Below are 24,957 nucleotides of genomic sequence, written 5' to 3'. Positions count from 1 at the left end.
GGAAATAGAAAAACTAACCAAGTTTTTTATAAACACTCAGAGTCGTCCTCCAATCCCTCCCTGACCCAAACTGCCAGGGGTGCCCATGGCAGTCCCAGAGGACAGAACATGTACATTCTCTAGGCCCCAACCCCTGACCTTATTCTAAAGGGGAGCCATCAACAACCAACTGCCCTGTGCACAGAGCTACTAAACACTTTGTCACTCTCTCTCTTTAAGAGAGAGCAAGAAAGGAGGAGGGAGGGGGGAGAGGGAGGGAGGGAGGGAAGGAGGGAGGGAAAGAGAGGGAGGGAAGGAGGGAGGGAAAGAGAGGGAGGGAGGGAGAGGGAGGGAGGGAGGGAGAGGGAGGGAGGGAGAGGGAGGGAGGGAGGGGGAGGGAGGGAGACAGACAGACAGACAGACAAACATCAATTTGGTTTTCTACTTACTTAGTCATTCATTGGCTGATTCTTTTATGTGCCCTGACATGGGTTCAACCCGAAACGTTGGTGTATTGGGCCCAGGCTCTAACCATCTGAGCAACCCGACCAGGGTCCACTGTCTAACTCTTAAATGTAAATGGAATACTAAGGATCACCAGACATTTGATTTAGATAAGTATATAAAAGAGAAAGATTAGGGTAAACAAACAAACAACCCCCCCAATATGAGCCCGAGAGCAAACAAAGCGGATCAGGAAACAAGGGAACTTAAAAACAAAAATGAAATGACTCTCTTTGGTATGCGGAGAGTTTTGAGAGGATCTTGCATTCACCAAATAAAAGGAGGAGGACACTATGAAAAGGAAACAGAAGAGGAGCTTTTAGAAATTGAAAATGCAATTGATGAGATGAAACAATTCTAAAGAAGGTTAAAAGATAAAGCTGAGGAATTTTTCTGTGAAGTAGAAAAAAGATGAAGTGATAAATGTGCAGGAAAAAACATAGTAAGAGTTATATCAGAAGGTCCAACAAAATTAATGGGAGTTATACAAAGAGAGGAAGTAAAGGAGAGACTATTAAATAACAAAGGAATATTGTCTTCCAAAACTGAATGACTTCAATTTCTTAACTAAAGCGTCACCTGAAGAAACAGTACAATGCATGAGGAAGAGACCTTCTGTCAAAGAACAGTAACCACAGTGAATAAATTCAAAATATGGTAATATAAATATTCAAAGACTCTGAAAACCATCACGAGAATCGAAAACAGGTAGAGTGCATGCTCAGCTCTGCGCAGTGGTGGTGGCGGGGCCCCAGCTGGCAGCGGGCACAACATTTTTAAATCATGGGTATTTATTACTCTTATTAAAAGTTCTTAAAGCATTTTAATAATCACTTTTAGGTATTCAGAGTATCTTAGGTTAAAAAAGATTAGTTAAAATAGAGATTTTATCTGGATCACAAATGATTTTAGAGAACTGCTGGTTGAATACATACCTAAGATGTGGCTGAAAGGAACCACCCAGATTTTGACCTGGCAATCCTGACCACATGTTGCCAATCGAAAAAACTGGAGACTCTGTTCTCCATCTAAAAACGTAAATTTATTGAAAATACACAGGAATTGATAAATCATTTAAACCAAAAACATTTCCATTTTTATGCTGAGATGCTAATTCCATTCATTTAAGACATATTTACAAGCAATATTAATGACCTATACCATATAATGAAATGTCAGTTGAAGAATTTCTTTCAAACAAGTTATTTTGAAGGATTATAACTTTATCCCCTAAAGTTGTTACAACAAAATATCTTTTATTTAGCTTCCATTAAGAATATAACAAGGCTGCAAGGGCCTACACTCAGGCACTAAGCCTAGGGCATCCTCCAACCTAATCTTAAGAGTCCATGAGGTTAGCATTGACAGGAAAAACTAGGAACAAATGGTAGTTATGATAGGAATGTTAAATGTTTCATTATTCCCAACCTAACTTTTTAAGGCTATATCCATTTCTTAAAAGCTTAGTCTATAATTCATATGGAAATAATAATGAGGTTTTTTCCCTTTTGATTTACTCATGACAAAGGTTGGAATTATATAAGTCCAAAATAATTATCAATTCAGTGCACTTGATTTGGTGGAAAATAGTATATAAATTAGGGAATGTAATCAATTAGATTGGGAGTTCAAAAAACAAAACCTAGCCCTGGCTGGTGTAGCTCAGTGGATTGAGCACGGGCCTTCGAACCACACCATTGCAGTTCGATTCCCAGTCAGGGCACATTGCTGGGGTTGCAGGCCAGTTCCCAGCGGGGACTCATGAGAGGCAACCATACATTGATATTTCTCTCCCTCTCTCCTTCCCTTCCCCTCTAAAGATAAATAAATAAAATATTAAAAAACAAACAAACAAAAACCTCACTAGTTTTTATGCTTACTTGGATAATTTTGGGTATCACTATATACCCACCATATAAGTTCCCAAATACTTGTGGATAAGGTAGGTACTGATATCACCACCTAATTTTACATGAGTTCACCTCATACCACAAATGCAGTTTCATCCAAGAAAGTTCTGGCACTTGTGTGTAGTAAGATACAAGTCAGAAACCTAATATGCATCTTAACTTGTACTCCAGTTTTGCAAATATTTGGTATATGGTATTTAAATAAAATATTTTAGATATCTGAGTACCTAAATTTTCTTCTATGAACTCTGTCTTGTTGAAAGCACATATACTTCATTAATATTCAACAAATTAACTTCCTTCTCACTGCAAGTTTTTCTAACTCCATGGGATTTCTGCATTTCAGTATCATTTTGGTTTTTAACAGCACAGGTTCAGCCAAAAGGCATCCTTTCTGAGTCTTTTTAAGGCAAAACATTTTACTCAGTAAATGGCTAAGAGTAAAATATTTAGGTAATAGATTCCATTAGAAAAAAAATTTTTCCATTGTTTGACCAAATAGATCCTTTGAGGTTAATTAAGTTTAAGTAGTGAGAATTCAGCTAGGTCAATGGAAAAATATGGAGCTTAAAAGGTGCCTATGCTCAATTATCTAAATAAAATGCTTAAATATATACTTTTCTTCAGGAAGATATTTAAATCGTAGTAATAACCTAATTCGAGTTTTCTTTATCATTTAAAAACTAGAGTGACAGAGAGAGGGGGAGAGAGAGATGATTTGACTTTCGGTGGTGGTCATACAATGTAATACACAGGTAATATGTCACAGAAGTACACAGTTGAAACTTATGATCTTATTAACCAATGTCACCCCAATAACTCTAATTGAAAAAGAAAAGAAAAGCAAACGGCCAACCTCCATTTACAGGCATACCTTACTGTACTGCATTTCACATATGTTGCTTACATTTTTTACTGAGAGCAAGACCCTCCCCACCAGCAATAACGCTGCTGCGACTCATGCTATTTCGACCTGCTTCGTTGTGGCAGTCTGGAACTGAACCTGAAGGATCTCCAAGGTGCGCCTGTATGGAAATTAGATTTACTTCCAAGGTCCTTCCTCCTGGTCTAGTGCTATTCTCACTGTAACTTCCTTTCCCAGGTTGCCTGCTTTGTTTATAAGGAGGAATACCTATGCAAAGCCTCTCTAATAGGAAAGACATACTTGGATTAAAGTTTAAAAACAAATTTTCTAAATAAAAAAATTGGGCTCTTTTTTTGGAAGGCAGCTATTTTCACCACTGTACGACCAACGCCAGCCTCTTTTTTGTAAGCAATAGAAATTTGATTGATATGTAAAAGTTGCTTAAAAAAATACTGGAGAAAATTGATAATTTATCCTCAAGCACAAATGATTCTTTTTCCTTATTTGAGCAAAATATCAAAGACAAAAGAGTCAATAACTCGTAAGTACTTATTGATATTAACAGTACCAATTAAACAATAACAAATTAAAATTACATACTTTGTCTTTTAAGAAAATATAGTAGTTTCCACAAATTCTTATAATAATTCCTTTTAAAGCATATATTGATCTGTTTCAGGGAGTTTATACATGGTTAATAATCTATTTTAACAGAAGCTGAATTAAAGAAACTAAAAAGAAACATTAAAATTATACTGAGATGAGGCAACCATACATTGATATTTCTCTCCCTCTCTCCTTCCCTTCCCCTCTAAAGATAAATAAAATCTTTAAAAAAATTATACTGAGAAATGTACTTTAAAATATACTCTAAAGGCAGGTGAAACATGTGCTTATCACACTTATTTTAGACTCTCACCTGGATTCTCTACCTGATTTAAGACCCTTTCCAGGTCCCAGCAGCTGCCAATCCCTCTAGAGATAAGTTTGCCCTTAGTTTTACCCTAATATTAACATAATAATGGTATTTTAATTGGAAATTATTTCAGATCATTTAGAGTCAACAAGGAAACTTAAATCTCCTTTTATATAGTGTATCAAAGATTCATTGAGTGTCTGTAAGATTTGCAGGAGGTGCCACAGAAGAGAAATGGTTCTTGTCTATTACAAGATGGTCTTACAATGATATATGAAGAGAGCAAATCATTGCCCTGACCGGTGTCGCTCAGTTGGTTGGACATCATCCTGAAAATGGAAAGGTGGAAGGTTGGATTCCCAGTTAGAGCACATGCCTCAGTTGCGGGTTTGGTGAGGGTGCATAGGAGAGGCAACAGACTGGTGTTTCTCTCTTACATCAATGTCTCTCTCCCTCTCTCTGTCCCTCTCTTCCCCCTCACTAAAAATAAAAAAATAAAATATTTAAAATAGAATAAATTATCATAATTAAACTAGGTAGGTCGTTTCATACAAGAATGGGTTCATGAAAAAACATCTAGCAATTTACTACATGATGTTAAAACATTAAACAAAAAATTTCAACCACTGAAAGAAATTTTATTCATCATTCTACATTTCAGGGCCTACTATGTAACAATAATATCCGTCCTCAGAGAGCTTTCTGTCTAGGAAAAACACCATTAAACATAATCTATATAAATAAACATAACTAAGAATGATCATACTCCTCTAGGTACTGTAAAAGAAAAATAAAGAATATAAATGCAAGGCTATCAAAACGCTTTAGTCCAGTGGAGGAGTGCCACAACCGTCCTGCTACTGTCTGGACCTAAGCCGTCCAGGAAGGCAGCCATTGGCCACATGTGGCTGCAGAACACTGGAAACGTGGCTACACAACCAGGGATGTGACAGAATATGCACACCAGATTTCAAAGACCTCGTGCCAAAAAATGTACATATACTAAAGAACCTGGTTTTCACACATAATTATTCCTTTCTAATTTCAATGTGAAAACATAAAGGAGAAGGATGATCCTTACAGGGAATAAATTTAAAAGGTTCCTTGTTTGATGAAATGAAAATGAATAAAAGAACCAAAAATCGAACACAAATTACAAATGGGACTCACTCACGCTTAAAAGAATAAAATAACTAACCAGAAACTGGCTGTGAAGAAAAATCACAACAGGTAATTCCAAGATCATGTGCTTTTTCACTATGCAGACACTTCATTTTATCATCCCACACTGTTAAATCTCCACATGAGGAGCCAGTGACAAAGAGGTTTCCGCTGGGAGAAAATGCACAGGCAACCAAGGAACCATCCTTTACACTACCACACCTGGAATGAAAGCAAAAAAGAGGATTTTCATTTCAGAGCATCTTTTACTTTATAATTTCTAACAACAGTTTGATAAATGGCTATCACAGAACTTGAATGAAAGAGGTAAAGATGTCTACAGAAATAAAGCGTTATTTTATGCTATGAACTGAAACCTGCTTCCTAAAATTAAGATGATTTACACATTATCTTAACTACCATGTTCAAGCTTAAACTGTAGGGATTCAAACCAAAGTTCACATATCTTCATATTTTCCCACAAAGTCAGATAAAAACACTCAGCAAACTGGGTGTAGAAGGAGCACACTTCAGCATAATAAAGCCCATATATGAGAAACCTACAGCCAACATCATACTAAATGGGCAAAGACTAAACGCTTTCCCATTAAGATCAAGAATAAGACAAGGGTGCCCACTTTCACCCTTCTATTCAACAGAGTAGTGGAAGTTCTAGCCACAGCGATCAGACAAGAAAAAGAAAAAGGCATCCAAATTAGAAAGAAGGAGGTAAAACTGTCATTGTTTGCAGATGATATGATAGTGTACATAGAAAACCCTATAGACTCCATCAAAAACGTACTTGACCTAATAAGGGAATTTGGCAAAACAGCAGGATACAGAGTCAATATTCAGAAACTGAAGGTATACCAGCAATAAAATAACAGAAATGGAAATTAGTATAAAAATTCCATTTACTATATAGCAGCAAGAAAAATAAGGTACCCAGGAATAAATCTAACCAAAGAGGTAAAAGACCCATACTCAGAAAACTACAGAACAGTGAAGAAATTAAGCAAGACACAAATAAATGCAAACATATGCCATGCTCATGGATTGGAAGAATTAGCATCATCAAAATGTCCATATTACCCAAAACAATTTATAGATTCAACACAATTCCTACTAAAATACCAATGACATATTTCACAGCTATAGAACAAACATTTCAAAAATTTATATGGAACCACAAAACAACCCCAACAGCCTCAGCAAGATTGAAAAAGAACAACAGAATTCTGGCCAAGATAGAGGCATAGGTAGACACACTGCCACCTCACACGGCAAAAAGGACAATGAATTTAAAAACAAAAAACAACCAGAACTGACAAAAAATTGAACTTTCTAGAAGTCAAACAACCAAGGAGTTAAAGAAGAAACATTCACGCAGACGAGTAGGAGGAGTGGAGACAGACGTGAGGAGAGGACTGGGGCAGGCAAGGTGGCGGCTGGCAGATGGGGTGGTCCCACATCTGTGTGCAGATAAATTGGGAGGAACAACTGGGGAGACAGACTGTGCTACTCAGGGTTCCAGTGTAGGGAAATAAAGCCTCAAAGCCTCTGACTGAAAACACCTGTGGGGGTTAAGGCAGCGGGAGAAACTCCCAGCCTCATAGGAGAGTTCACTGGAGAGAACCCACAAGGTCCTAGAACGTACATAAACCCATCCATCTGGGAATCAGCACCAGAAGGGCCCAATTTACTTGTGGGTAGCAAGGGAAGTGACTGAAAGCTGGTAGAGAGCTGAGCAAGTGCCACTGTTCCCTCTTGGACCCCGCCCCTACCAACAGTGCCACGATGTAGCCATGTGGGCTGCCCTGCCCTGGTGAACACCTAAGGCTCCACCCCTCACTATGTAACAGGCACACAGAGACAAAAAAAAAAAAAAGGCCAAATGAAAGAACAGATCAAAGTTCCAGAAAAAATACAACTAAGTGACAGAGAGACAGAAGATCTGTCAGATGCACAGTTCAAAACACTGGCAGTAAGGATGCCCACAGAAATGGTTGAGTACAGTCACAGAATAGAGAAAAATATGAAGGCTATCCTAAGTGAAATAAAGGAAAATATATAGGGAATCAACAGGGATGGGAAGAAAACTGGGACTCAAATCAACAGTGTGGACCAGAAGGAAGAAAGAAACAAGTCAACCAGAACAGAATGAAAAAATAAGAATTCAAAAAAATGAGGAGAAGCTTAGGAACCTCCGGGGCACCTTTAAATGTTCCAACATCTGAATCATAGGAGTTCCAGAAGAAGAGAAAGAGCAAGAAGTTGAAAACTCATTTGAACAAATAAAGAAGGAGAACTTCCCCAATGTGGCAAAGAAAATAGACTTTCAAGAAGTCCAGGAAGCTCAGAGAGTCCCAAAGAAGCTGGATCCAAGAAGGAATACATCAAGGCACATCATAATTACATTAGCCAAGATTAAAAATAAGGAGAGAATCTTAAAAGCAGCAAGAGAAAAGGACACAGTTAACTACAAAGGAGTTCCCATAAGATTATCAGTTGATTTCTCAAAAGAAATTTTTCAGGCAAGAAGGAGTTGGATAGAAGTATTCCAAGTCATGAAAGACAAAGACCTACATCCAAGATTGTTCTATGCAGCAAAGCTATCATTTAGAATGGAAGGGCAGATAAAGTGATTCCCAGATAAGGTCAAGTTAAAGGAGTTCATCAGCACCAAGCCTTTATTATATGAAATGTTAAAGGGACTTATCTAAGAAAAAGAAGATAGAAATATGAACAGTAAAATGACAGTGAAGTCAGTTATTAACAACTGAACTAAAACGAAAACAAACTAAGCAAACAAGTAGAACAGGAACAGAACCACAGAAATGGAGATCACATGGAGGGTTATCAGCAGTGGAGTGGGAGGGGGAGACAGGGGCGAAAGGTACAGAGAATAAGTAGCAAAAACGTTAGGTAGAAAATAGAAGGAGGTTAAAAATAGTGTAGAAAATGTAGAAGTCAAATAACTTATATGCAAGACCCATGGACATGAACTAAAGGGGGAGAGGAATGCTGGAAGGTGGGTGAGTGCAGGGTGGAGTGGGGATAAAGAGCAGAAAAAAACTGGGACAACTGTAATAGCCTAATCAATAAAATATACTTAAAAGAAAAAAAGAACAAAGTAGAAGGGATCATAATACCTAATACCAAACTGTATTACAAGGCCACTGTAATCAAAACCATCTGGTACTGGCATAAGAACAGACACATCGATCAATGGAACAGAATAGAGAGCCCCAAAATAAACCCATGTCTCTATGGTCTATAAATATTTGACAAAGGGGCAGCAGCACAAAATGAAGTAAAAAACAGCCTCTTCAACAAATGGTGTTGAGAGATCTGGACAACTACATGCAAAAAAACAAAACTCAACCACCACCTTACACCACGCACCAGAATAAACTTAAGATGGATAGAAGACTTAAATATAAGTCATGACCTCATAGTCCTAGAGGAGATCATGGGAAGGAAAATCTCAGATATTCCACACAGCAATATTTTCACCAATATGTCCCCTAGAGCAAGGGACATAAAGTAAAGAATAAACAAATGGGACTTCATCAAATTAAAAAACTTCTGCACGACTAAAGAAAACATCAGCAAAATGAAAAGGGAACCAACCATATGGGAAAATATATTTGCCAATGATACATCGGACAAGGGTTTGAGCTCCAAAATATATATAAAGAACTCACATGACTCCACTCCAGGAAGACAAGCAATCTAATTAAAAAATGGGCAAAGGACCTGAAGTGACACTTCTCCAAGGAGGACATACAGAGGGTCCAGAGACATATGAAAGGATGCTCAGCATCACTAGACATCAGAGAGATGCAAATTAAAACCACAATCAGATACCACGTCACACTGGTCAGAAAGGCCATCATAAACAAATCAACAAACAAGTGTTGGAGAGGATGTGAAAAAAGGGAACCCTAGTACACTGCTGGTGAAAATGCAAACTGGCGCAGCCACTGTGGAAAACAGTATGGAATTTCCTAAAAAAACGAAAAATGGAACTGCCTTTTGACCCAGCAATTCCACTGATGGATGTATACTTTAAGAATCCTAAAACACCAATTGAAAAGAACCTATGTACCCTAAAGTTCATAGCAGCACAATTTCCAAGTGCTGAAAACAGCCTAAGTGCCCATGAGTAAATGAGTGGATCAAAAAACTGTGGTAAATCTACACAACAGATTACTATGCAGCAGAAAGAAATAAGGAACTCCTACCCTTCAGGACAGCATGGATGGAGCTAGTGAGTGTTATGCTAAGTGAAATAAGCCAGGAGGTAAAAGCCTAATACCATAAGATCTCACCTGTAAGTGGAACCTAATCAACAAAACAAACAAGCAAGCAAAACAGAACCAGAGACATGGAAATTAAGAACAAACTGACAGTAATCAGAGGGAAGGGAGGAAGCGGGGAAGGGGGCAGGGGAAGAAGGGGGTGAGACAAGTCAAACAGCATGTATAAAGGACTGACAAAGACAAGGGGGAGAGTGGGGAGTGGTGAGAAGATTGAATGTGGGAGGTAGGGGGTAGGTAGGGCAAGGGAGAGTAATGGGGGGGTGGGGAATGGAGACAACTGTAATATAAGAACAATTTTTTAAAAAAACCTCCAGCCCTGGCTGGTGTGGCACTGATGACTGAGCGCCAGCCTATGAATCCAAGGGTCGCTGGTTCGATTCCCACTCAGGGCAAATGCCTGGCTTGTGGGCCAGGTTCCCAGTTAGGGTAGTGTGAGAGGCAACCACACACTGATATTTCTCTCCCTCCCTTTCTCTAAAAATAAATAAAATCTTTTTAAAAATCTCCAAAACTTAACAACAGCCATGACAATCAGCAATATCAACTACAGTCACATATTTTAATAAAAAGATAAAACTATTTTTATTGAATAACATGTGACTAGGGTCGAAGCTCGGTAATTTTTGTTTTAAAATTACCCAGAAGCAATAGTAAGTCCTTTCACCTCATCTTCAAATACGAATGCTTTATGAAAGGAATATGCTGTAAACAAGTCAAAATTATCTTGGGAAGATAAAGAAGCACCGTACTACTGTGCTAACCATACCATTTTCTCAATCAGGGAAAATAAAGGAGTAAAAGAGTTAGTGCAGAGTCCCAGCTGGTGCTTGAATCTATTTTAGTGTATCATGTTACATCATTAGTCAGTGTACTGGGTTGGCCAAAAAGACCACATGGTGTGCTTGGTAAAATGAAAGACACACTTTTCATTTTCACCAATAACTTCATTGATTTGGATATTTTGAGTATGTCGGCTATCTCCCACATGGTATAACGTTGACTATTCTCAATTAATGTCTTGATTTGATTGCTATCAACTTCAACTGGTCTACCTGACTGCAACTCAAATGCAAAAAAAAAGATCCGTGCAGTATATGGATCAAATGTTTCAAAAGTGTTTTGCAAAGTTTCAGAGATTTCTCACTGGATGATGCTCCACAGTCGGGGAGACCAGGTGAAAGTGATAGCAATCAATAGATTAATTGAGAACAAGCAACATTAGACCACATGGGAGATAGCCAACATAATTCAAAATATCCAAATCAATAGTTATTGGTAAAAATAAAAAATGTGTCTCTTAATTTATGGAAAAAGTCAATGGACTTTTTGGCCAACCCAATAATAAGGCATAATATGATAAAAATGTTGCACATTTTCTTCCATCTTCAATATTAAAAAGGCTACACAAAAATTCACCAATTTTGATAAGTTTTTTTAAAATGCAAGCTGATATGACAGCTGTCACAATACAATCAAATAAAACTGTTTCAAATGAAGTTAAAGACAACTAAGCGCTACTAGAGCCATCTTACAGAAAAAAACCAAAATGAACTTTTTGGCCAACTCAATACACCAGGGAACTAATCCTATAAAGGCAGAATTCATCACCTGAAGAGTAAAAAAGATTTCTTAGCTGGCAGCTGTAGTTCATTCATAGAATATAACTTAAAGACATGTTATTCAGTGCTTTCTCTTTAAATAGTTCATTGACACCACTTGAAACATATCACCTCTTCAACCCAAAGACCCAAACTTAAGCGAGTGACCATTGTTTTCCAGCCGGCACTTGTGCTCTGAATGACGTTGAGGGGTAGAGAGAACAGGAGGTACATTGGACTATTTTAATTGTTAACATTTAAATGTTTATGGTTTTGGTTTGCTTAATGTCACTTGAAAGTGGTCAATTTTGTTATAAATATTTCACCACAACGTAAAACATAAAAAAGCACATATTTTTAACGTCAAGTTTTAACAGAAAATCACTCATGTAAATTAAATTAACTGATGTATTTTTATCCAAAAGGAGTTTTCAGGTGTTGGTTGATTTTTTTTTTTTTTTTTTTAGAAATGGTCACACAGTGCCACTCTAATCACAAGGCGCTTTCTTCTGGGCGTGGTCCTCCACCCAACAAGAATCCTAGTCAGGAAATAGTTGTGTTTTTATCGCTGAGAGCAGTTATGCCAATGAGCTACTAACAAAAATAAAACCTAAAGTTACTAATCTTATTCAAAAGACTGTTTTCTTTGCCTCTCACTGTAAAGATACAAAAAGGCCAACAAGAATAATCCTTATTTTACAAAACAAAGGAAAACTCTAAGAGTTCAGCCAATCTGTTACAAGAATCACACTAAAATATCTGTTTTTATGACCTTCAGAAGACAGGTCAAAATATTTTTCTTTGTGATGTCTGAAAAGTATCTGATTCTTAGTCATCAAAATAGTCTATTTTTTTTATTAGGCCTATTAGAAGGATTGAAGACAGAAAAGGTTTAAATAGTCATACCTATGCAACTTGAATGACTGCACATTCCACAGAACAACAGTTCCATCAGCGGCCCCTGATACCAAACAAGTGGAGTCTGGGGAAAACCTGCAAACCCTCACAGGGCTCCCATGAGGTTGTTCCAGCACTGCCAATGTCTGTCCATTTTGAGTATTCCACAGGACAGTGGTACCATCTGTTGAACATGAAGCCAAAATATGTCCTGAAGGGGAGAAACAGCAGCAGTGAACAGCATAGGTGTGAAACTTCAGTGGAGAGTGTGGCAATTCAGTGAAGTCACTTAGGGAGTACAGGCGAATTGTTTTGTCCAAGGAGCAAGTAGCCAAAAGGAAGGAGGAGAAGGCACAGCAGTTGACATCATCGCCATGATCAGCTAATGTGTGAATCAGTTTCACCATGTTCTTCCCCTGAAGCAAAATATCCTGCAATTTTAAAATGGATAAAGGTTACTTCATCCTTGAAAGCAAATAAATCCAACTCAAATCCATACATAGGCATGGGCCAGAATCAACTTAAGAATTTTTTTTACTGAAAGCTAAAAAATTCAGCTTAAAAAATTCACTGTATTCATATTTTTAAAGGAAGGTCTGTTATACCAGGGATAAGGGTAATTTGGAGGAGAAAAAAACACATTTATAAGACCACAACTCTGATGACGATCACAGTGACAATGCCGTGCCAATTAAGTTCCATAACTCCTAAAAACGAACCCTGTCAAACAACTTCAAACTGCCTTGACATTAAACATCTAAAACTTCAGGTATTCATTTCACCTTTGAAGACTTGCCCTTAACTCACTACTTCTCCACATTGCCTCGTTCTAGATTTGCTCATCTCCAACTCAAAAAGATCTTCACTATTTTAACAAACTGTCTCAGCTGCCACTTCCACAGGATGGAACCGAGGCAAATGCTCTGCCTTTAAGATGTGGAACTGTAGGGTTCACTCATAAAACCTAACTAACGGTTTTACTCAAAGTGTAAATGACAATGGGTAAACTGCTGATATCATGGTTTGTCATCTTGTGTAATTAAGACAAAATGATGTAAGAGATTTGAGGTGAAGAATCCGATTAATAAATCCAGGAAACCAAGGGAAGGAAGGTGACAAATTCATAATAAAATCCAAACTCCTCACCAGGGCTTACAAAGCCACATTTCCTCTCCCTCACTTCTATCTAGCCTCCCTGGTCAAAAAGACTCCGGGTCTTTGATCTTCATAAAGCGGTGTTCTTAATTCGAAATCCTCCTCCCTTGTCTTTTGGGATCCTATTTCTCATTTAAATCTCAAATTCAGTGTCCCTTTCCAGAGCGGATTTCCCAGTCTAAAGCAGCCACTCTCTAGCCCAGCACATCAGTCCCCAGTGCACCAATTACCACCACCTGATGTACTGTATTCTGTCGTGTATGATGTGCTCTTGTGTGCATTATACACGGGATTATTACATCTGTTATTATGCCCACATGTAATCATTACACCCATGTATAATGTGCATCTTTATTTTTCCCTCAAAAATTTGGGCAAAAATTGCTCCTTATACACGGCAAAATATGGGTACTTTCTATTTGCCTCTCCCCATTAGAATGTATACTCTAAAGGAGTAGAGGTCTTGTCCATCTGGCTCCCTGCTGTATTCACAGCATGTAAAACAGTGTCAGGCATATTCTGTGCTCAAATCAATATTTGTTGGAAATTCACTCTTTTCCAAATCCAAGGGAGTTCTAGCATTGAAATATTATGTGAATATAACGCAAAATGATAAACTTTAAAATAAAACTATCAATTCTAAAAAACATCTGACAGTAGAAAAATAGTGTAGACTGAAGTAATTAATAATCAGCCCTGAAGGGCAAGGTATAATCCTGGGTTGTAAAATACATTAATTTGTTCTAATCCTATTTACACAAAACCCTACAAAAAGATGGAGCGTGACTTTTCCCATTTTCATCTTACCCCAAAAGTTCAGCCTCTTTTCAAACATAAACTCCAATAAAGCTTAACACACACACACACACACACACACACACACACACACAACACATAAAATCCTGGTGGATTATTGCCTGTGTTTTTGCACTGAAAACAAGCAAGATCAAGATCGGGTGGTACTTTCTGGCGAACTCCCAAATCCCAATTATGCAAATGTACATACATAATTTTCCAAACAAATTTTGCCTTCCTCACCCGTGGGGGCACTCAGCTCCCTTTGCATTTAGAGGCCATACAGTCGAAAGACAGAGATCTAACTAGCCTAATAGTTTATTCTCGAAAGCACTCTCAAGCCTCGGGGTATGGGTGTCCAATAAGGCCTCAGCTATCACGCTAGAGGCTCAATACCCGGACAAACCGAGTTAACTCTCCAGTGTCAACACATGAATCCCCATCTAATTCAAAGCAAACACGTAGAGTGCCAAGAATCCCCCCAAATATAGCCCAGGACTTCCCCTTCCCGCACGCAGGTCCCAAGCTTTATGCCCAACTCTGACAACCAGCCGGAACTCAGAGGACTAAGCAACCCAGGAGGGAGGCAGCCTTGGTGCCCCGCACTCACGGCCTTTCTGGGCGCGGGCCCAGCTGGGGCTCCCACGCAAGGCCGCAGGCCCCGGTCCGCTACCGGGGAGAAGCCGCACGACAGGGCCTCCCTCCCGCCAAGGTCCGGGCCCGTTCCTGCCGCACCGAAATCCAGACGCTGGGAAGCAAGGGGTTCTGACACCCCAAGTGTGGAGCTCCGCAAGTTGACCCCAGCAGCCATCCTCCACCCGCCGCCGCCACAATTAAACTGACCCAGGGCGCAGCCCCTTTCACCTGGAAGACGGACGCCGCCCGAGATCCGCTCTCACGTGCTGCTCTAGGGGCGCGGCCCAAGGGACCCACAGGTGAGACGAGGGTGTGACTGGCGCAGGTGCGGCGGGCGGGGCTGGCGCCCGCGCAAACCAAAAGCTTGAGAGGCTCCGCCTCCGGGGGCGGGCCGCGTCTCCGCGCCTGCGTGCTCTCCCCGTCTCTAGAGGGAGGTCTCTAAACTCCGGCTCTAGAACTACGAGTCCACATCGGGGAAGAATCTTTTCGTTGCCGTGTTTTCCCGGTTGAGGAAGCAGAGGTCCTAAGGTCTAGGGAGTGCCTGAAATATGGTTTTAAAGGAGACACTATTAGATATCCGATGAGCCCGGATGGGTTGTAGCTCAGTGGAGCGTCCGTCCCTGGCAAACCTTAAAGTCCCTGGGTTCGAATTGGTTAGGACTCAGGCCGGGATTGCGGGCAAGGTCCCGGGTTGAGGACATACAATGGGAGAGGCCACGGATCGATGTCCCCTTTGGATGTTTGTCTCCCTTTTTCTCCCTCCCTTCCCCTCTCTCCAAAAATAAATCTTAAAAAGTAAAAATATCCAGTTATTCCAGCCCCAAGATAATGTAACCTCCTTCCTCTCCCTCCACCCTGGTGGGTCTGTACTCTCACTCACCTTGCTGATTGGGCTCTTCAGTTTAGGCCAGCTCTGCCCTTGGCGGTCCATGATGGGAGTCTTCTGCCATTCACCACCTCTATACTCGTTTCCCAAATCTGTTTCCAGGGCAGATGCTCCCCATCCCCACCCCTACCCTTGGGCCACAGTCCTGCAGTTCCCGCTGTCCACTAGATTGTCCGGGTGGATATCCTGGACCACCTGAACCCAATATGCGTTTCTTCCAGCCCTTCAGATTGTTTCCTAGGCTCACAGGTGGACCGAGGTTTCGATGTGTAATTGAATTGACTACACGGGGGTCTTGCCAACCCCTTTTGAGTTTAAAAAGTCCAGAAAAAAGTTCCAAGGCATGCTAATGCTGTTAATTACATGCATGACACAGTACACGGCTCTGTTCAGATTAAAATAAAAAATACATATAGATTTCACTTTTTTGGAAAATATTTTATTTTTAGAAAGAGGGGAAGGGAGGAAGAGGGAAACATCAATGTGTGGTTGTCTCGCACGTGCCCCCTACTGGGGACCTGGCCCGAAGCCCAGGCATGTGCCCTGACTAGGAATGGAACCCTTGACCCTTTGGTTTGCAGACTGGTGTTCAATCCTCTGAGCCACACCGGCCAGGGCAGGTAGATTTTACTTTTAATCCTTGCGACTTTGGAGTTGTTGTTGTTTGTTTTTTTAACGAGGGAACATAAAATTATCAACCTGAAGAAACCCATAAGTCACTTATTTAAAGTGATACTCTAAGAGGAGCAAATGAAAAAGTGAAATTGATATAGATGAAAATGATTTGTAATGAAAAAACATGAAAAATAAAGAGATCAAAATTTACGATTTTGAGAGGTTCCTGTGGTTTTTAAATTAACAAGTTCATCATAACTAGGACTTTGAATACTTAATTACATACCAAATACTCGCCAAACAATATTTTTCTTAAAAAAGTTTTGATTGTAAAAATAATAGAGCTCTTTGTAGGAAATACAGAAAACATAAGAAAAATAGCCAATAGGAGCACCACTCAAAGATAACCCACTCAGAGATAACATTTCCTTACAAAGTCCTGCAGACTGTCTTTTAACACTTAATTTGTATCTTGAGGCTTTTCCACGTCTAAAGTTTCTTTGGTATTTTAATTAATTATTTCTGCCTGATGGTCCACATTCCCAGAAACATGCCATAATCGAACATTTTCCTGTTATTTAATGGTTGTTTCACTGTTTGTACTTATTATAAATGATAATGGATTAAACAGCTTTGTACATAAATCTTTATACACTCTCGAACATTTACGAAGAAAATTGTTTAATAGAAATGGAATTACTAGGCATGAGTTTAAAGATTCTTAATAAATATTGCCATATTGTTTTCCAGAGAGGTTGGTTTCCACTTTCAGCAACATATGGTTGTGTGCTTGTCTCTCCAAATTCTTGACAGACTTGAGGAATATTTATCTTCACTAATTCGATGACTGAAATTGGTTATAATATTAAGTAAAATGTGTAAAGTGTAAAATGTGCTCAAACACCACGTGAAGCACAGAGTTTGTTCTCGTATTATTTATTAATTATGGTATTATCTTCCACACAAACAACTGTAAACCTACTTTTGCCCCACCCTGGATAGAAAGGAAAGACCCAGAGGCTGCCAAACCGAGGGCGGGGAAGGCTCAAGCTGGGCACAGTGAGAACTGCATCATGGGAGAAACCCACTGTGGCTGCAGGTGCAAACACTGAAAAGGAGTGTGGTGACACGCCTGACACTTGGGACATGGTGGTACATATTTCAGTTGGGCCCCGTCTTCCCCTTTGACACAAGACACTTCTCTTGTTTGCAGATCTCCAAGTTCCAACTTCCCATAATTTATTTTTTCTTATTTCTGCTGCCTCAAATTCTTTGTTTTCCAGTATCTTCTTATTAGTGCTCTTCTAGAGAATTCAAGATGTTAAAAATGCTTTTTGGAAACATACTCCATGTTTTTGGTTTCATATGAATGGTTTAGGATTGCATAAGAAGACATGACACTGTTGAATCAAGTTCATTGAACAGTGGTCCAACTTACAGAGCTTACAAATCCTGTCTTCCATTCATTGTAGTCTGGAGCACAGCCAGTCCCTACTGCACAGTAGGGTCCTGTCAGTTAACGACCAGATAGAGTGAGGTCTGTATTCTACCCTGACTGTTTGGTATCAATATTTTTCCAGCTTTTCACTAATGACTTTCAAATTAAATTTTCCATAAAGGAAAGCAAGACATTCCTTTAGTTTTTCTTTCTTCTGTAATTCAAAGAGGGAAGAGCACTTATATTTAAAATAATGATAAAATGTCATACCTAATATGGAAAACTCTATTTTTCAAAAATGACTACAGCAGTATTTACCACACTTCATGCTCTTCCAGTATTTACCACACTTCATGGACTCTGACACTCAGTCATCAAGAAGTGAGGTTATGCCCCTTCCCCTTGATTCGAATGGCTATTAAGACTGCCTTAACTCACAGAGTACAGACGCAATTTCCGAAATTAGGGCACACGGGCAATGTAGCTCTTGGCTCACTCTCCCTGTGCACTCAGCCACCATGCTGTGAGGAGTCAGCAAAGTGCATATGGCTTCCTTTACAGGCCATGGATTTATCCTAATAATCTTTCCCAAGCAGTTTAAGTTATTAGATTACACTGAAAAGTAGAAGCCCTGTTGCTAGTAAGTGTAATCTAAATGACACCATTGCTATTGTTTGAAGGCAAGGGTATCTGAAGTGATACTGTGAAAGATTTACAGGATGAAACAGGTCATGATGCCACAGAAGACTCTAACCAATTGGAAGACAATTTAACTCAGCCAATGTAGCAACTAGTACACTCAGACACAAAATATTTTTAAAGGAAGCTTAATGGGAAATATTTAACATATTCAATATGTAATCAGTGCATTTATGTATACGTGACTTTTACAGTTACCCATATTTTTTCATATACTAAAGAGGTACTTTTAAGAAAATACTAATTAGCAATTTACACCAGGAACCCAAATATGAGTAGGTGAACTATTATGGTAGTCTTGACACTGTTCAAATTCAAAAGTTGATATTATAAATGCCTAGAACTATACAGAAGCCCTGAGTTGTCTCTGATAGGAGGAATGTTATTAAATGATGTGCTCCAGCTTGAGGAAGCTATAGTTTGAGGAAGCTAATAAACAGCAGCCATTTTTCACACCTGAATTCCATGCCAACATAGAGAGGCAACAGAGAAAAGAATTGGAAATCAACACACTCCTTTTAATATTGCAAATGTCTAGGCTGGAGACGTGGGTGAGATTCCAAACAGTGGGCTTCCTAATTCTGAACCCCAGAATTAGCACACCCAGTCACAGGGAATGCAGGGAAATTTACCGGGCAGACGTTTTCCTGCCAGGCTCACCCAAGGTGACCGGAGTACACGCTCCTGTAGCTGAGACAGGGAGTAGAGGGGCGCTGTGCTCCATGGACTCAGTCTGCTATCCTCACCCCGCCTGTTTGAGAGTGGAGGCAGGAGGAAGGAGTGGACTGATTTCCTTTCACTCGGAAACACAAACTCAGGAGGAAAAAGCTACTCCAACCCCAAACACTTAGCAGCTTTTTCTTTCCTTTGCTTAACCCATTGGGCCAGCCAGGAGTGTGGCCGTCATAGGTGTGGTTGTGGGGCGGTGCGGAGAGAGAAAAGTCTGGACTTTCTGGACTGTCTTGCCACCAACTTCCATAAAGTCACTCCTCTAATGCCAACTATCGTCCCTTTGTGAGCTGTTTTTAATCAATACAGGTCAATGCTGACTTTGCTCCAGAAAGCTCTGAATGGACCAAAGGTGTGTTCAAATGGATTCTAAGCCATTCTAAACTCAAACCCTAACATTTACTCCCCAGTCTAGCTCTGATTCTATATTATGTGCAGCCATATTGTCCAAATTTGCTTATAAGAGGTTCTCTTAGGTAGCAGCTAGGAATGAGTGGCCAGTGGGGAAATAAAGGCAGAACCCTCAATATTACAATCTAACAAAACTTAATACAGAAGGCTAGAAGCAAGAGGAACACATGTCCCATCAATTAACTCAGCAGTCCTGAGCTCGGTCTGATAAGATGGCTGGGTGTCTGGAGCATTGCAAGCAAAATAGCACAGGAGGCGGCGAGAGACCCTGAGACTGTGCTGAGAAAAGGGGCTTCAGTAACAACCTTACTAAGGCTGCCAGGCGTCCCAAACGTCACAAGCAGGAACAGCACAGGAGGGAGGGGAGGCTTTGAGATTGCATGCTGGGAAAGGAAGCCTTTGTAACAATTCCACTCAGACAGAGACTTTACTGAGAAAGAAAGCCTCTGTAGCTGCACATTATTCCCAAGATTTAGAAGGGAGAGAAAAAGGGAGAACCTAGGAGCCAGCTGAGGTATACCACCCCTGAACCCCAACAGTCAGTATACTTACATTAGCTAAGTACCTACTTGTAGCCTCCGCTCAAGTGTATCGAATAAACTTACTAACAGCTTTATTTCCTCTACAGGTGGGGCATTCAGACGAGCTGGGTGTCTGCTTGTAGACTTGTGCTCATATGTGTTTCCTATGTAAACTTGCCATCTCATCTCCACTATGTGTGTTTGTCTCTTTGATGGGGTTATTCTCTAGCGAGTGAGACGAAGAGCCCCGAGGCAGGGGAGGGAGCCTCTTGAGTCAGTTCTCCGAGATGAAATGACTAAATTAAGATACTGCAATAACAAAATGGCCAAAATATAATGAACATAGACTGTTTCTCATTATAAAATTCGCAGGGTGAAATTAAAGACCAAAGTTTATTTGAAAATTCAAATCCAAAGGTATAAAAATGGAAAGGAATGTAAGTACATCCAATTCCCTCATCTGAAGAAAACTACCCAGACGTTTGTTTTTCTGACTTGTCTCGTGGAGATTTCCATGGTGACAAATATGAAGTCAGTATTTCTAGGACAAAAGCATTCACTGTTTAAACAGTCTCTCACCTTTTTCTATTTAGGATAATTATGCCCAAGAGGCAGTTCTATCAGACCAATATGTCCCAGGCCAGAACTCCTTTTGTTCTTCGTGGAAATCTTTAATATGACTCATTTTCCCTCCTACTCCCTAATTTCTCAGGCATATTCCCTTAGGAATCAGGCAACATCTGTGCCCACACCTACAATAATTGTCTCCTTGAAACTCTCCAGTGAGCCAATGAGTCTTTTGTTTTTAAACAGCTTGATATATAACATATGCCATATAATTCACTCCTTTACATTATACAATTCGATAGTTTTTACTCTATTTACAGAGATTATCACCACACTCTAATTTTAGGACATTTTTGTTTCTGTTGAACTTTCTTGAGGGTCCCATTTGCAACACAAATTTTTAATTTAGATGGAGTTCCATTTATTTGTTTTTTGGGGGGTCATTTGTGCTTTTGGTATAGTATACGAGAAGGCTTTGCCTAACTCCAGGTCAAAAATACTTACCTCTATGCATTTTGTTTTGCAAGTACATTTTTTTTTGTTTTGATTCAAACACTTTTTTCAATGACAATATTATTTTGTATGATTTTCAGGTGTCCAGCATAGTGGCTAGACAATCTCGTCCTTTACAAAGTGTTCCTAGGCATCCTTCTAAAAGCTGTATAGTTTTTGCTTCTCCATTTAGGTCTGTGATCCATTGACAGACCCTATTTTTGTATGTGGTGTAAAGCAGAGGTCCGGCTCTATTCTTTTGCATGTGGGTATCTAGTTATTCCAGCACCATTTGTTGTAAAGGCTGTTTCTCCCTTCCAATTGCCTTGGCATCCTCATCAAAACCAATTGGACATAAAAATGAGGGTTTGTTTCTGACTCTCCTTACACTAGCAGCACACTATCTTGATCAATGCCACTTTTAGTGCATTTTGAAATTGGCCAGTATAAGGCCTCTGATTTTGTTCTTTAAGATTGTTTTGGTTATTGTTGGTCTTTAGAATTTCTATATACAAATTTTAAGAATAGCTTGTTGATTTCTGCCAAAGAGCCATGTGAGATATTGATAGGCATTGTGAATTTGAAGACTGATTTGAGGATTATCGTCATCTTCACAATATTAAGTCTTCCAATCCATGAACATGGTACATCTTTCCATTTGTTTAGGTTTTCTCTAATTTCCACACTAGTTTAGTCTATAGGGCACACATTTGCACTTTCGTTAAATTATTCCCAAGTATTTTATTCTTTTGATGCTATTGTAATGGAGTATTTTATTTTCAGATTTTTCATCGCTAGTATACAATTTTTGTGTATTGATCTTGTAGCATGCAACCTTGCTGAACTTATTATTTAGATATAATTTTTTTTAATTTTATGGATTTCTTAAAGTTTTCTATATATAAGGCCATGTCATCTGCAAATAGAAATAGTTTCACATCTTCCTTTCCATCTGGATGCCTTTTCTTTTCCTTGCCTACTTGCCCTGGACAGACTGTCCAGTATAATGTTGACTAGAAGTGTGAGTGGACATCCCTGTTTATTCCTAATGTGAGAGGGGAAAGCATTGAATCTTTCACCATTAAATTTGATAGTAGTAGTATGTTTTTTTTCAATGTCCTTTATCTGGTTTAAATTATTTCTGTGCTACTTATCATTAAAAGGTGTCGGGTTTTGTCTAAGGCTTTTCCTGAATCTATTGATATAATCATGTTGTATTTGTCATTCTTTTGATATAGCATATAATATTGATTTTTGAATGTTAAAGTACGTTTGCATTCCTGGGATAAATTCCACTTGGCCATGGTATGTAATTCTTATTCTGTATTTCTGGATTTGTTTTGCTAGTGTCTTTATGAAGATTTTTGCATCTACACACATTGGCCTCTGGTTTCCTTTTCTTGTGATACACTTGATTTAGGTATTAGGGTAATACTGGCCTCATAACATGACTTAGGAAGTGTCTGTGAAGAACTGTTGTTAGTTCTTAAATGGTAGAATTCAGTGGGGAAGCCATCTTGGGGCTCAGCTTATGTTGTAGGAATTTTTAAAATTAATTCAATCTATTTGCTTGTTTTATACATCTATTTGGATTTTTTCTTGAGTTAGCTGCACTGGTTTGTTTTCTAGGAATTTGTCCACCATCACCCAGGTGATCGAACTTGTTGGCATTTGCTTGTTCACAGTCTTCACTTACAATCCTTTGTATTCGGTGTGTGAGTAGCAGTTTCCCCTCATTTCTGACTTTAGTAATTTGAGTCCTTTTTTCTCAGCCAGTTCAGGGGACGCTTTGTCAATTTGGTTGATCTTTGTAAGAACCCATTTTTGGTTTAATTGGTTTTCTCTCTTCTTTTTGTATTGTTCCATTAATGTCTGCTGTAATCATTTCTTTCTTTCTCCTTGCTTTAGGTTTAGTTTGCTTTTCTTTTTCTATTGGAAGTTAGGTTATGGATTTGCAATCTTTCTGGTTTTTTTCTGCACAGGTATTTACGACTATAAATACCCCTCTAAGCACTACTTTTGCTGAAGCCCAGTAATTCTTTGCATAAATGAAATCCACCACTCCTATCATGCTTCTTTAGGTGCATTACAAGTTGAGCCTCCAAATAACCTAAGGCATCTTCCACACAAATTCACAGCATCCCAAAGTTTCACTGGGTATCCCCAGTCCCTCCATTTTCTTGGTGTCTCTGTGTTTTTCAACATTACATTTCTCAAAAGGGTATTTTTCCTTTGAATTGAGGGTGATATTAGCAGTCTTTTCTGATCAGGACAGATTATTCCAGTTCAATCTATTTTCTTTCTAAAGATCCTTTTAATCTTTTATCATACTTTACTCTATTGTACATTCTGTTTGTTTTCTAGGACTCCTTCTTAAGTGATGGGATATAGAAGAAGTAGGGTAGTGAGCCTTACTGGGCCTACGTTTTTCCTCTTCTCATCCAACTGTTTGATAGCCAGTCTGTGAGCATCAGGATGGGCTGAGATATGGTGTAGTTACAATGAACCCCAAATCTCAGTGACTTAAAACAAGAAAGGATTATTTTGTGCAGCGTTGGTGGTATGTATAGTGGTGAGCATAGCTGCCTTCAAAAAAGGGTTATTTCTTCCTTCTGCTCTATGTCCATTGTGAATTGGTAGGGAATTCTGTTCATCATAGCTAATCAAGAACTAGGCTGACAGACCATGAGTCATTTTGAATGTTACCAGTTACTGTGCCAGAGGGAAAAGAGAAATCAAATGCTTGGCCAGCAAGAGACACATACTTGCATTCAGATCTCTTTGGCCAGAACTAGATGTCAAATGGGCACACTCAAGCACAAGGGGTATAGAAAGTATAATCGCAACATGCACCCAGGGAGATGGAAACCTAGATGTCTCTGATTTTATGGCATTAATGACTTTACCAGATGGTAGATGTTGTTCTCTTTCAAAGTAAATGAGATCTAAGTTAGAGTCCCTCTTGAAAGGGGGTGAGGTCGAAGTTAAAGACCAGAGGGAAGCAATCTAGAGAGTTAAAAAGAAGTTCCACTTTGCATTAGATGACTCACTCTTTTTCACATGTTGAATTTACCTGGAACCTGTTGGTTAGGACCTTTATTACCGACGTAATCCTCTTGGACATGCTCCAGAAAAGGGATATATTCTGTCAGAACATCACCAAGCTTGACAATATCATTATAAAGTAATATGATTGCACATTGATGAATTATAGTTCAAATATATATACAATAAGAACTATCCTTTTGAAAGCAATCATTTTATACAATTCCACAATAGTGGTTACCTAAAATATATTTAGAACCCCAATTTTGAATTGCTTTCAGAGTGTGGCTCATTCTTTTCAATATCCTCCTTGATTGGAAGGCTTTATTGGCAAAGTTTTATTGAGTACCTGTATTATGTCAGGCATTGTACTAGATGCTGGGTGTTGGGTAAAAACGTGTAAGACAGAATCTCCTGAGGAACTATGTTGGGTGAGAATGGGAGATACACAGTCCGTAATAGCAATACCCTTAGTTATGAATTCCAGCTGTTTATAGAAATTTTGAAAGGAGAAGAAAGCCAATTATATCCACACACAATGGACAAGAATCTCTGTGCATAACACAAGAACATGTCAATAAGCAGATGACTTATGATGTTTAACTTGGAAAATATCCAGAATTCCAATCAGATGACTAGATAAAACTTTAGGTAGAAGTAGAAAATATGACAATCCAGAAATCTGAGCTATTTCAATTTCTCAGGAATAAAAAATAGGGGAGGCATCATGAAACGGAACAGGAGAGGCTGAGGGGCAAAATGGTCTGTTAATGTGCTCTGTCCAGCAGGTGAGACCCCCCGAAGTTGTCAGGT

At 39.2% G+C, this 24,957-nt stretch overlaps 1 protein-coding gene across 5 annotated transcripts in view; it reads right to left on the bottom strand.

The window, feature by feature from the left end:
* The window catches only part of WDSUB1 (WD repeat, sterile alpha motif and U-box domain containing 1), a 71,955-nt gene extending 56,843 nt beyond the window's left edge, over positions 1–15,112 (bottom strand). Inside the window, exons 1-4 of one of the 5 annotated variants that reach the window (XM_037044647.1) lie at positions 14,970–15,112; positions 12,165–12,586; positions 5,373–5,557; positions 1,419–1,511 (exon numbers count right to left, since the gene is read on the bottom strand). In XM_037044647.1, the coding sequence (XP_036900542.1) occupies positions 1,419–1,511; positions 5,373–5,557; positions 12,165–12,562 (676 nt within the window). In that variant the 5' untranslated portion in view covers positions 12,563–12,586; positions 14,970–15,112. Of the gene's footprint in view, positions 1–1,418; positions 1,512–5,372; positions 5,558–12,164; positions 12,597–14,353; positions 14,807–14,840; positions 14,949–14,969 lie in introns of those variants that run through there. The other 4 variants (XM_037044648.1, XM_037044646.1, XM_037044649.1 and 1 more) reach the window with 4 other exon arrangements.
* Between the last annotated feature and the right edge of the window lie 9,845 nt (positions 15,113–24,957).

This window comes from Sturnira hondurensis, unplaced genomic scaffold, assembly GCF_014824575.4.
Source record: "Sturnira hondurensis isolate 20B ecotype Veracruz unplaced genomic scaffold, ASM1482457v3 Scaffold0004136, whole genome shotgun sequence".
In the NCBI taxonomy this organism is placed as follows: Eukaryota; Metazoa; Chordata; class Mammalia; order Chiroptera; family Phyllostomidae; genus Sturnira; species Sturnira hondurensis.
The sequence above is the reverse complement of the archived record's forward strand: the minus strand, read 5'-3'. Positions and strand labels throughout refer to the sequence as shown.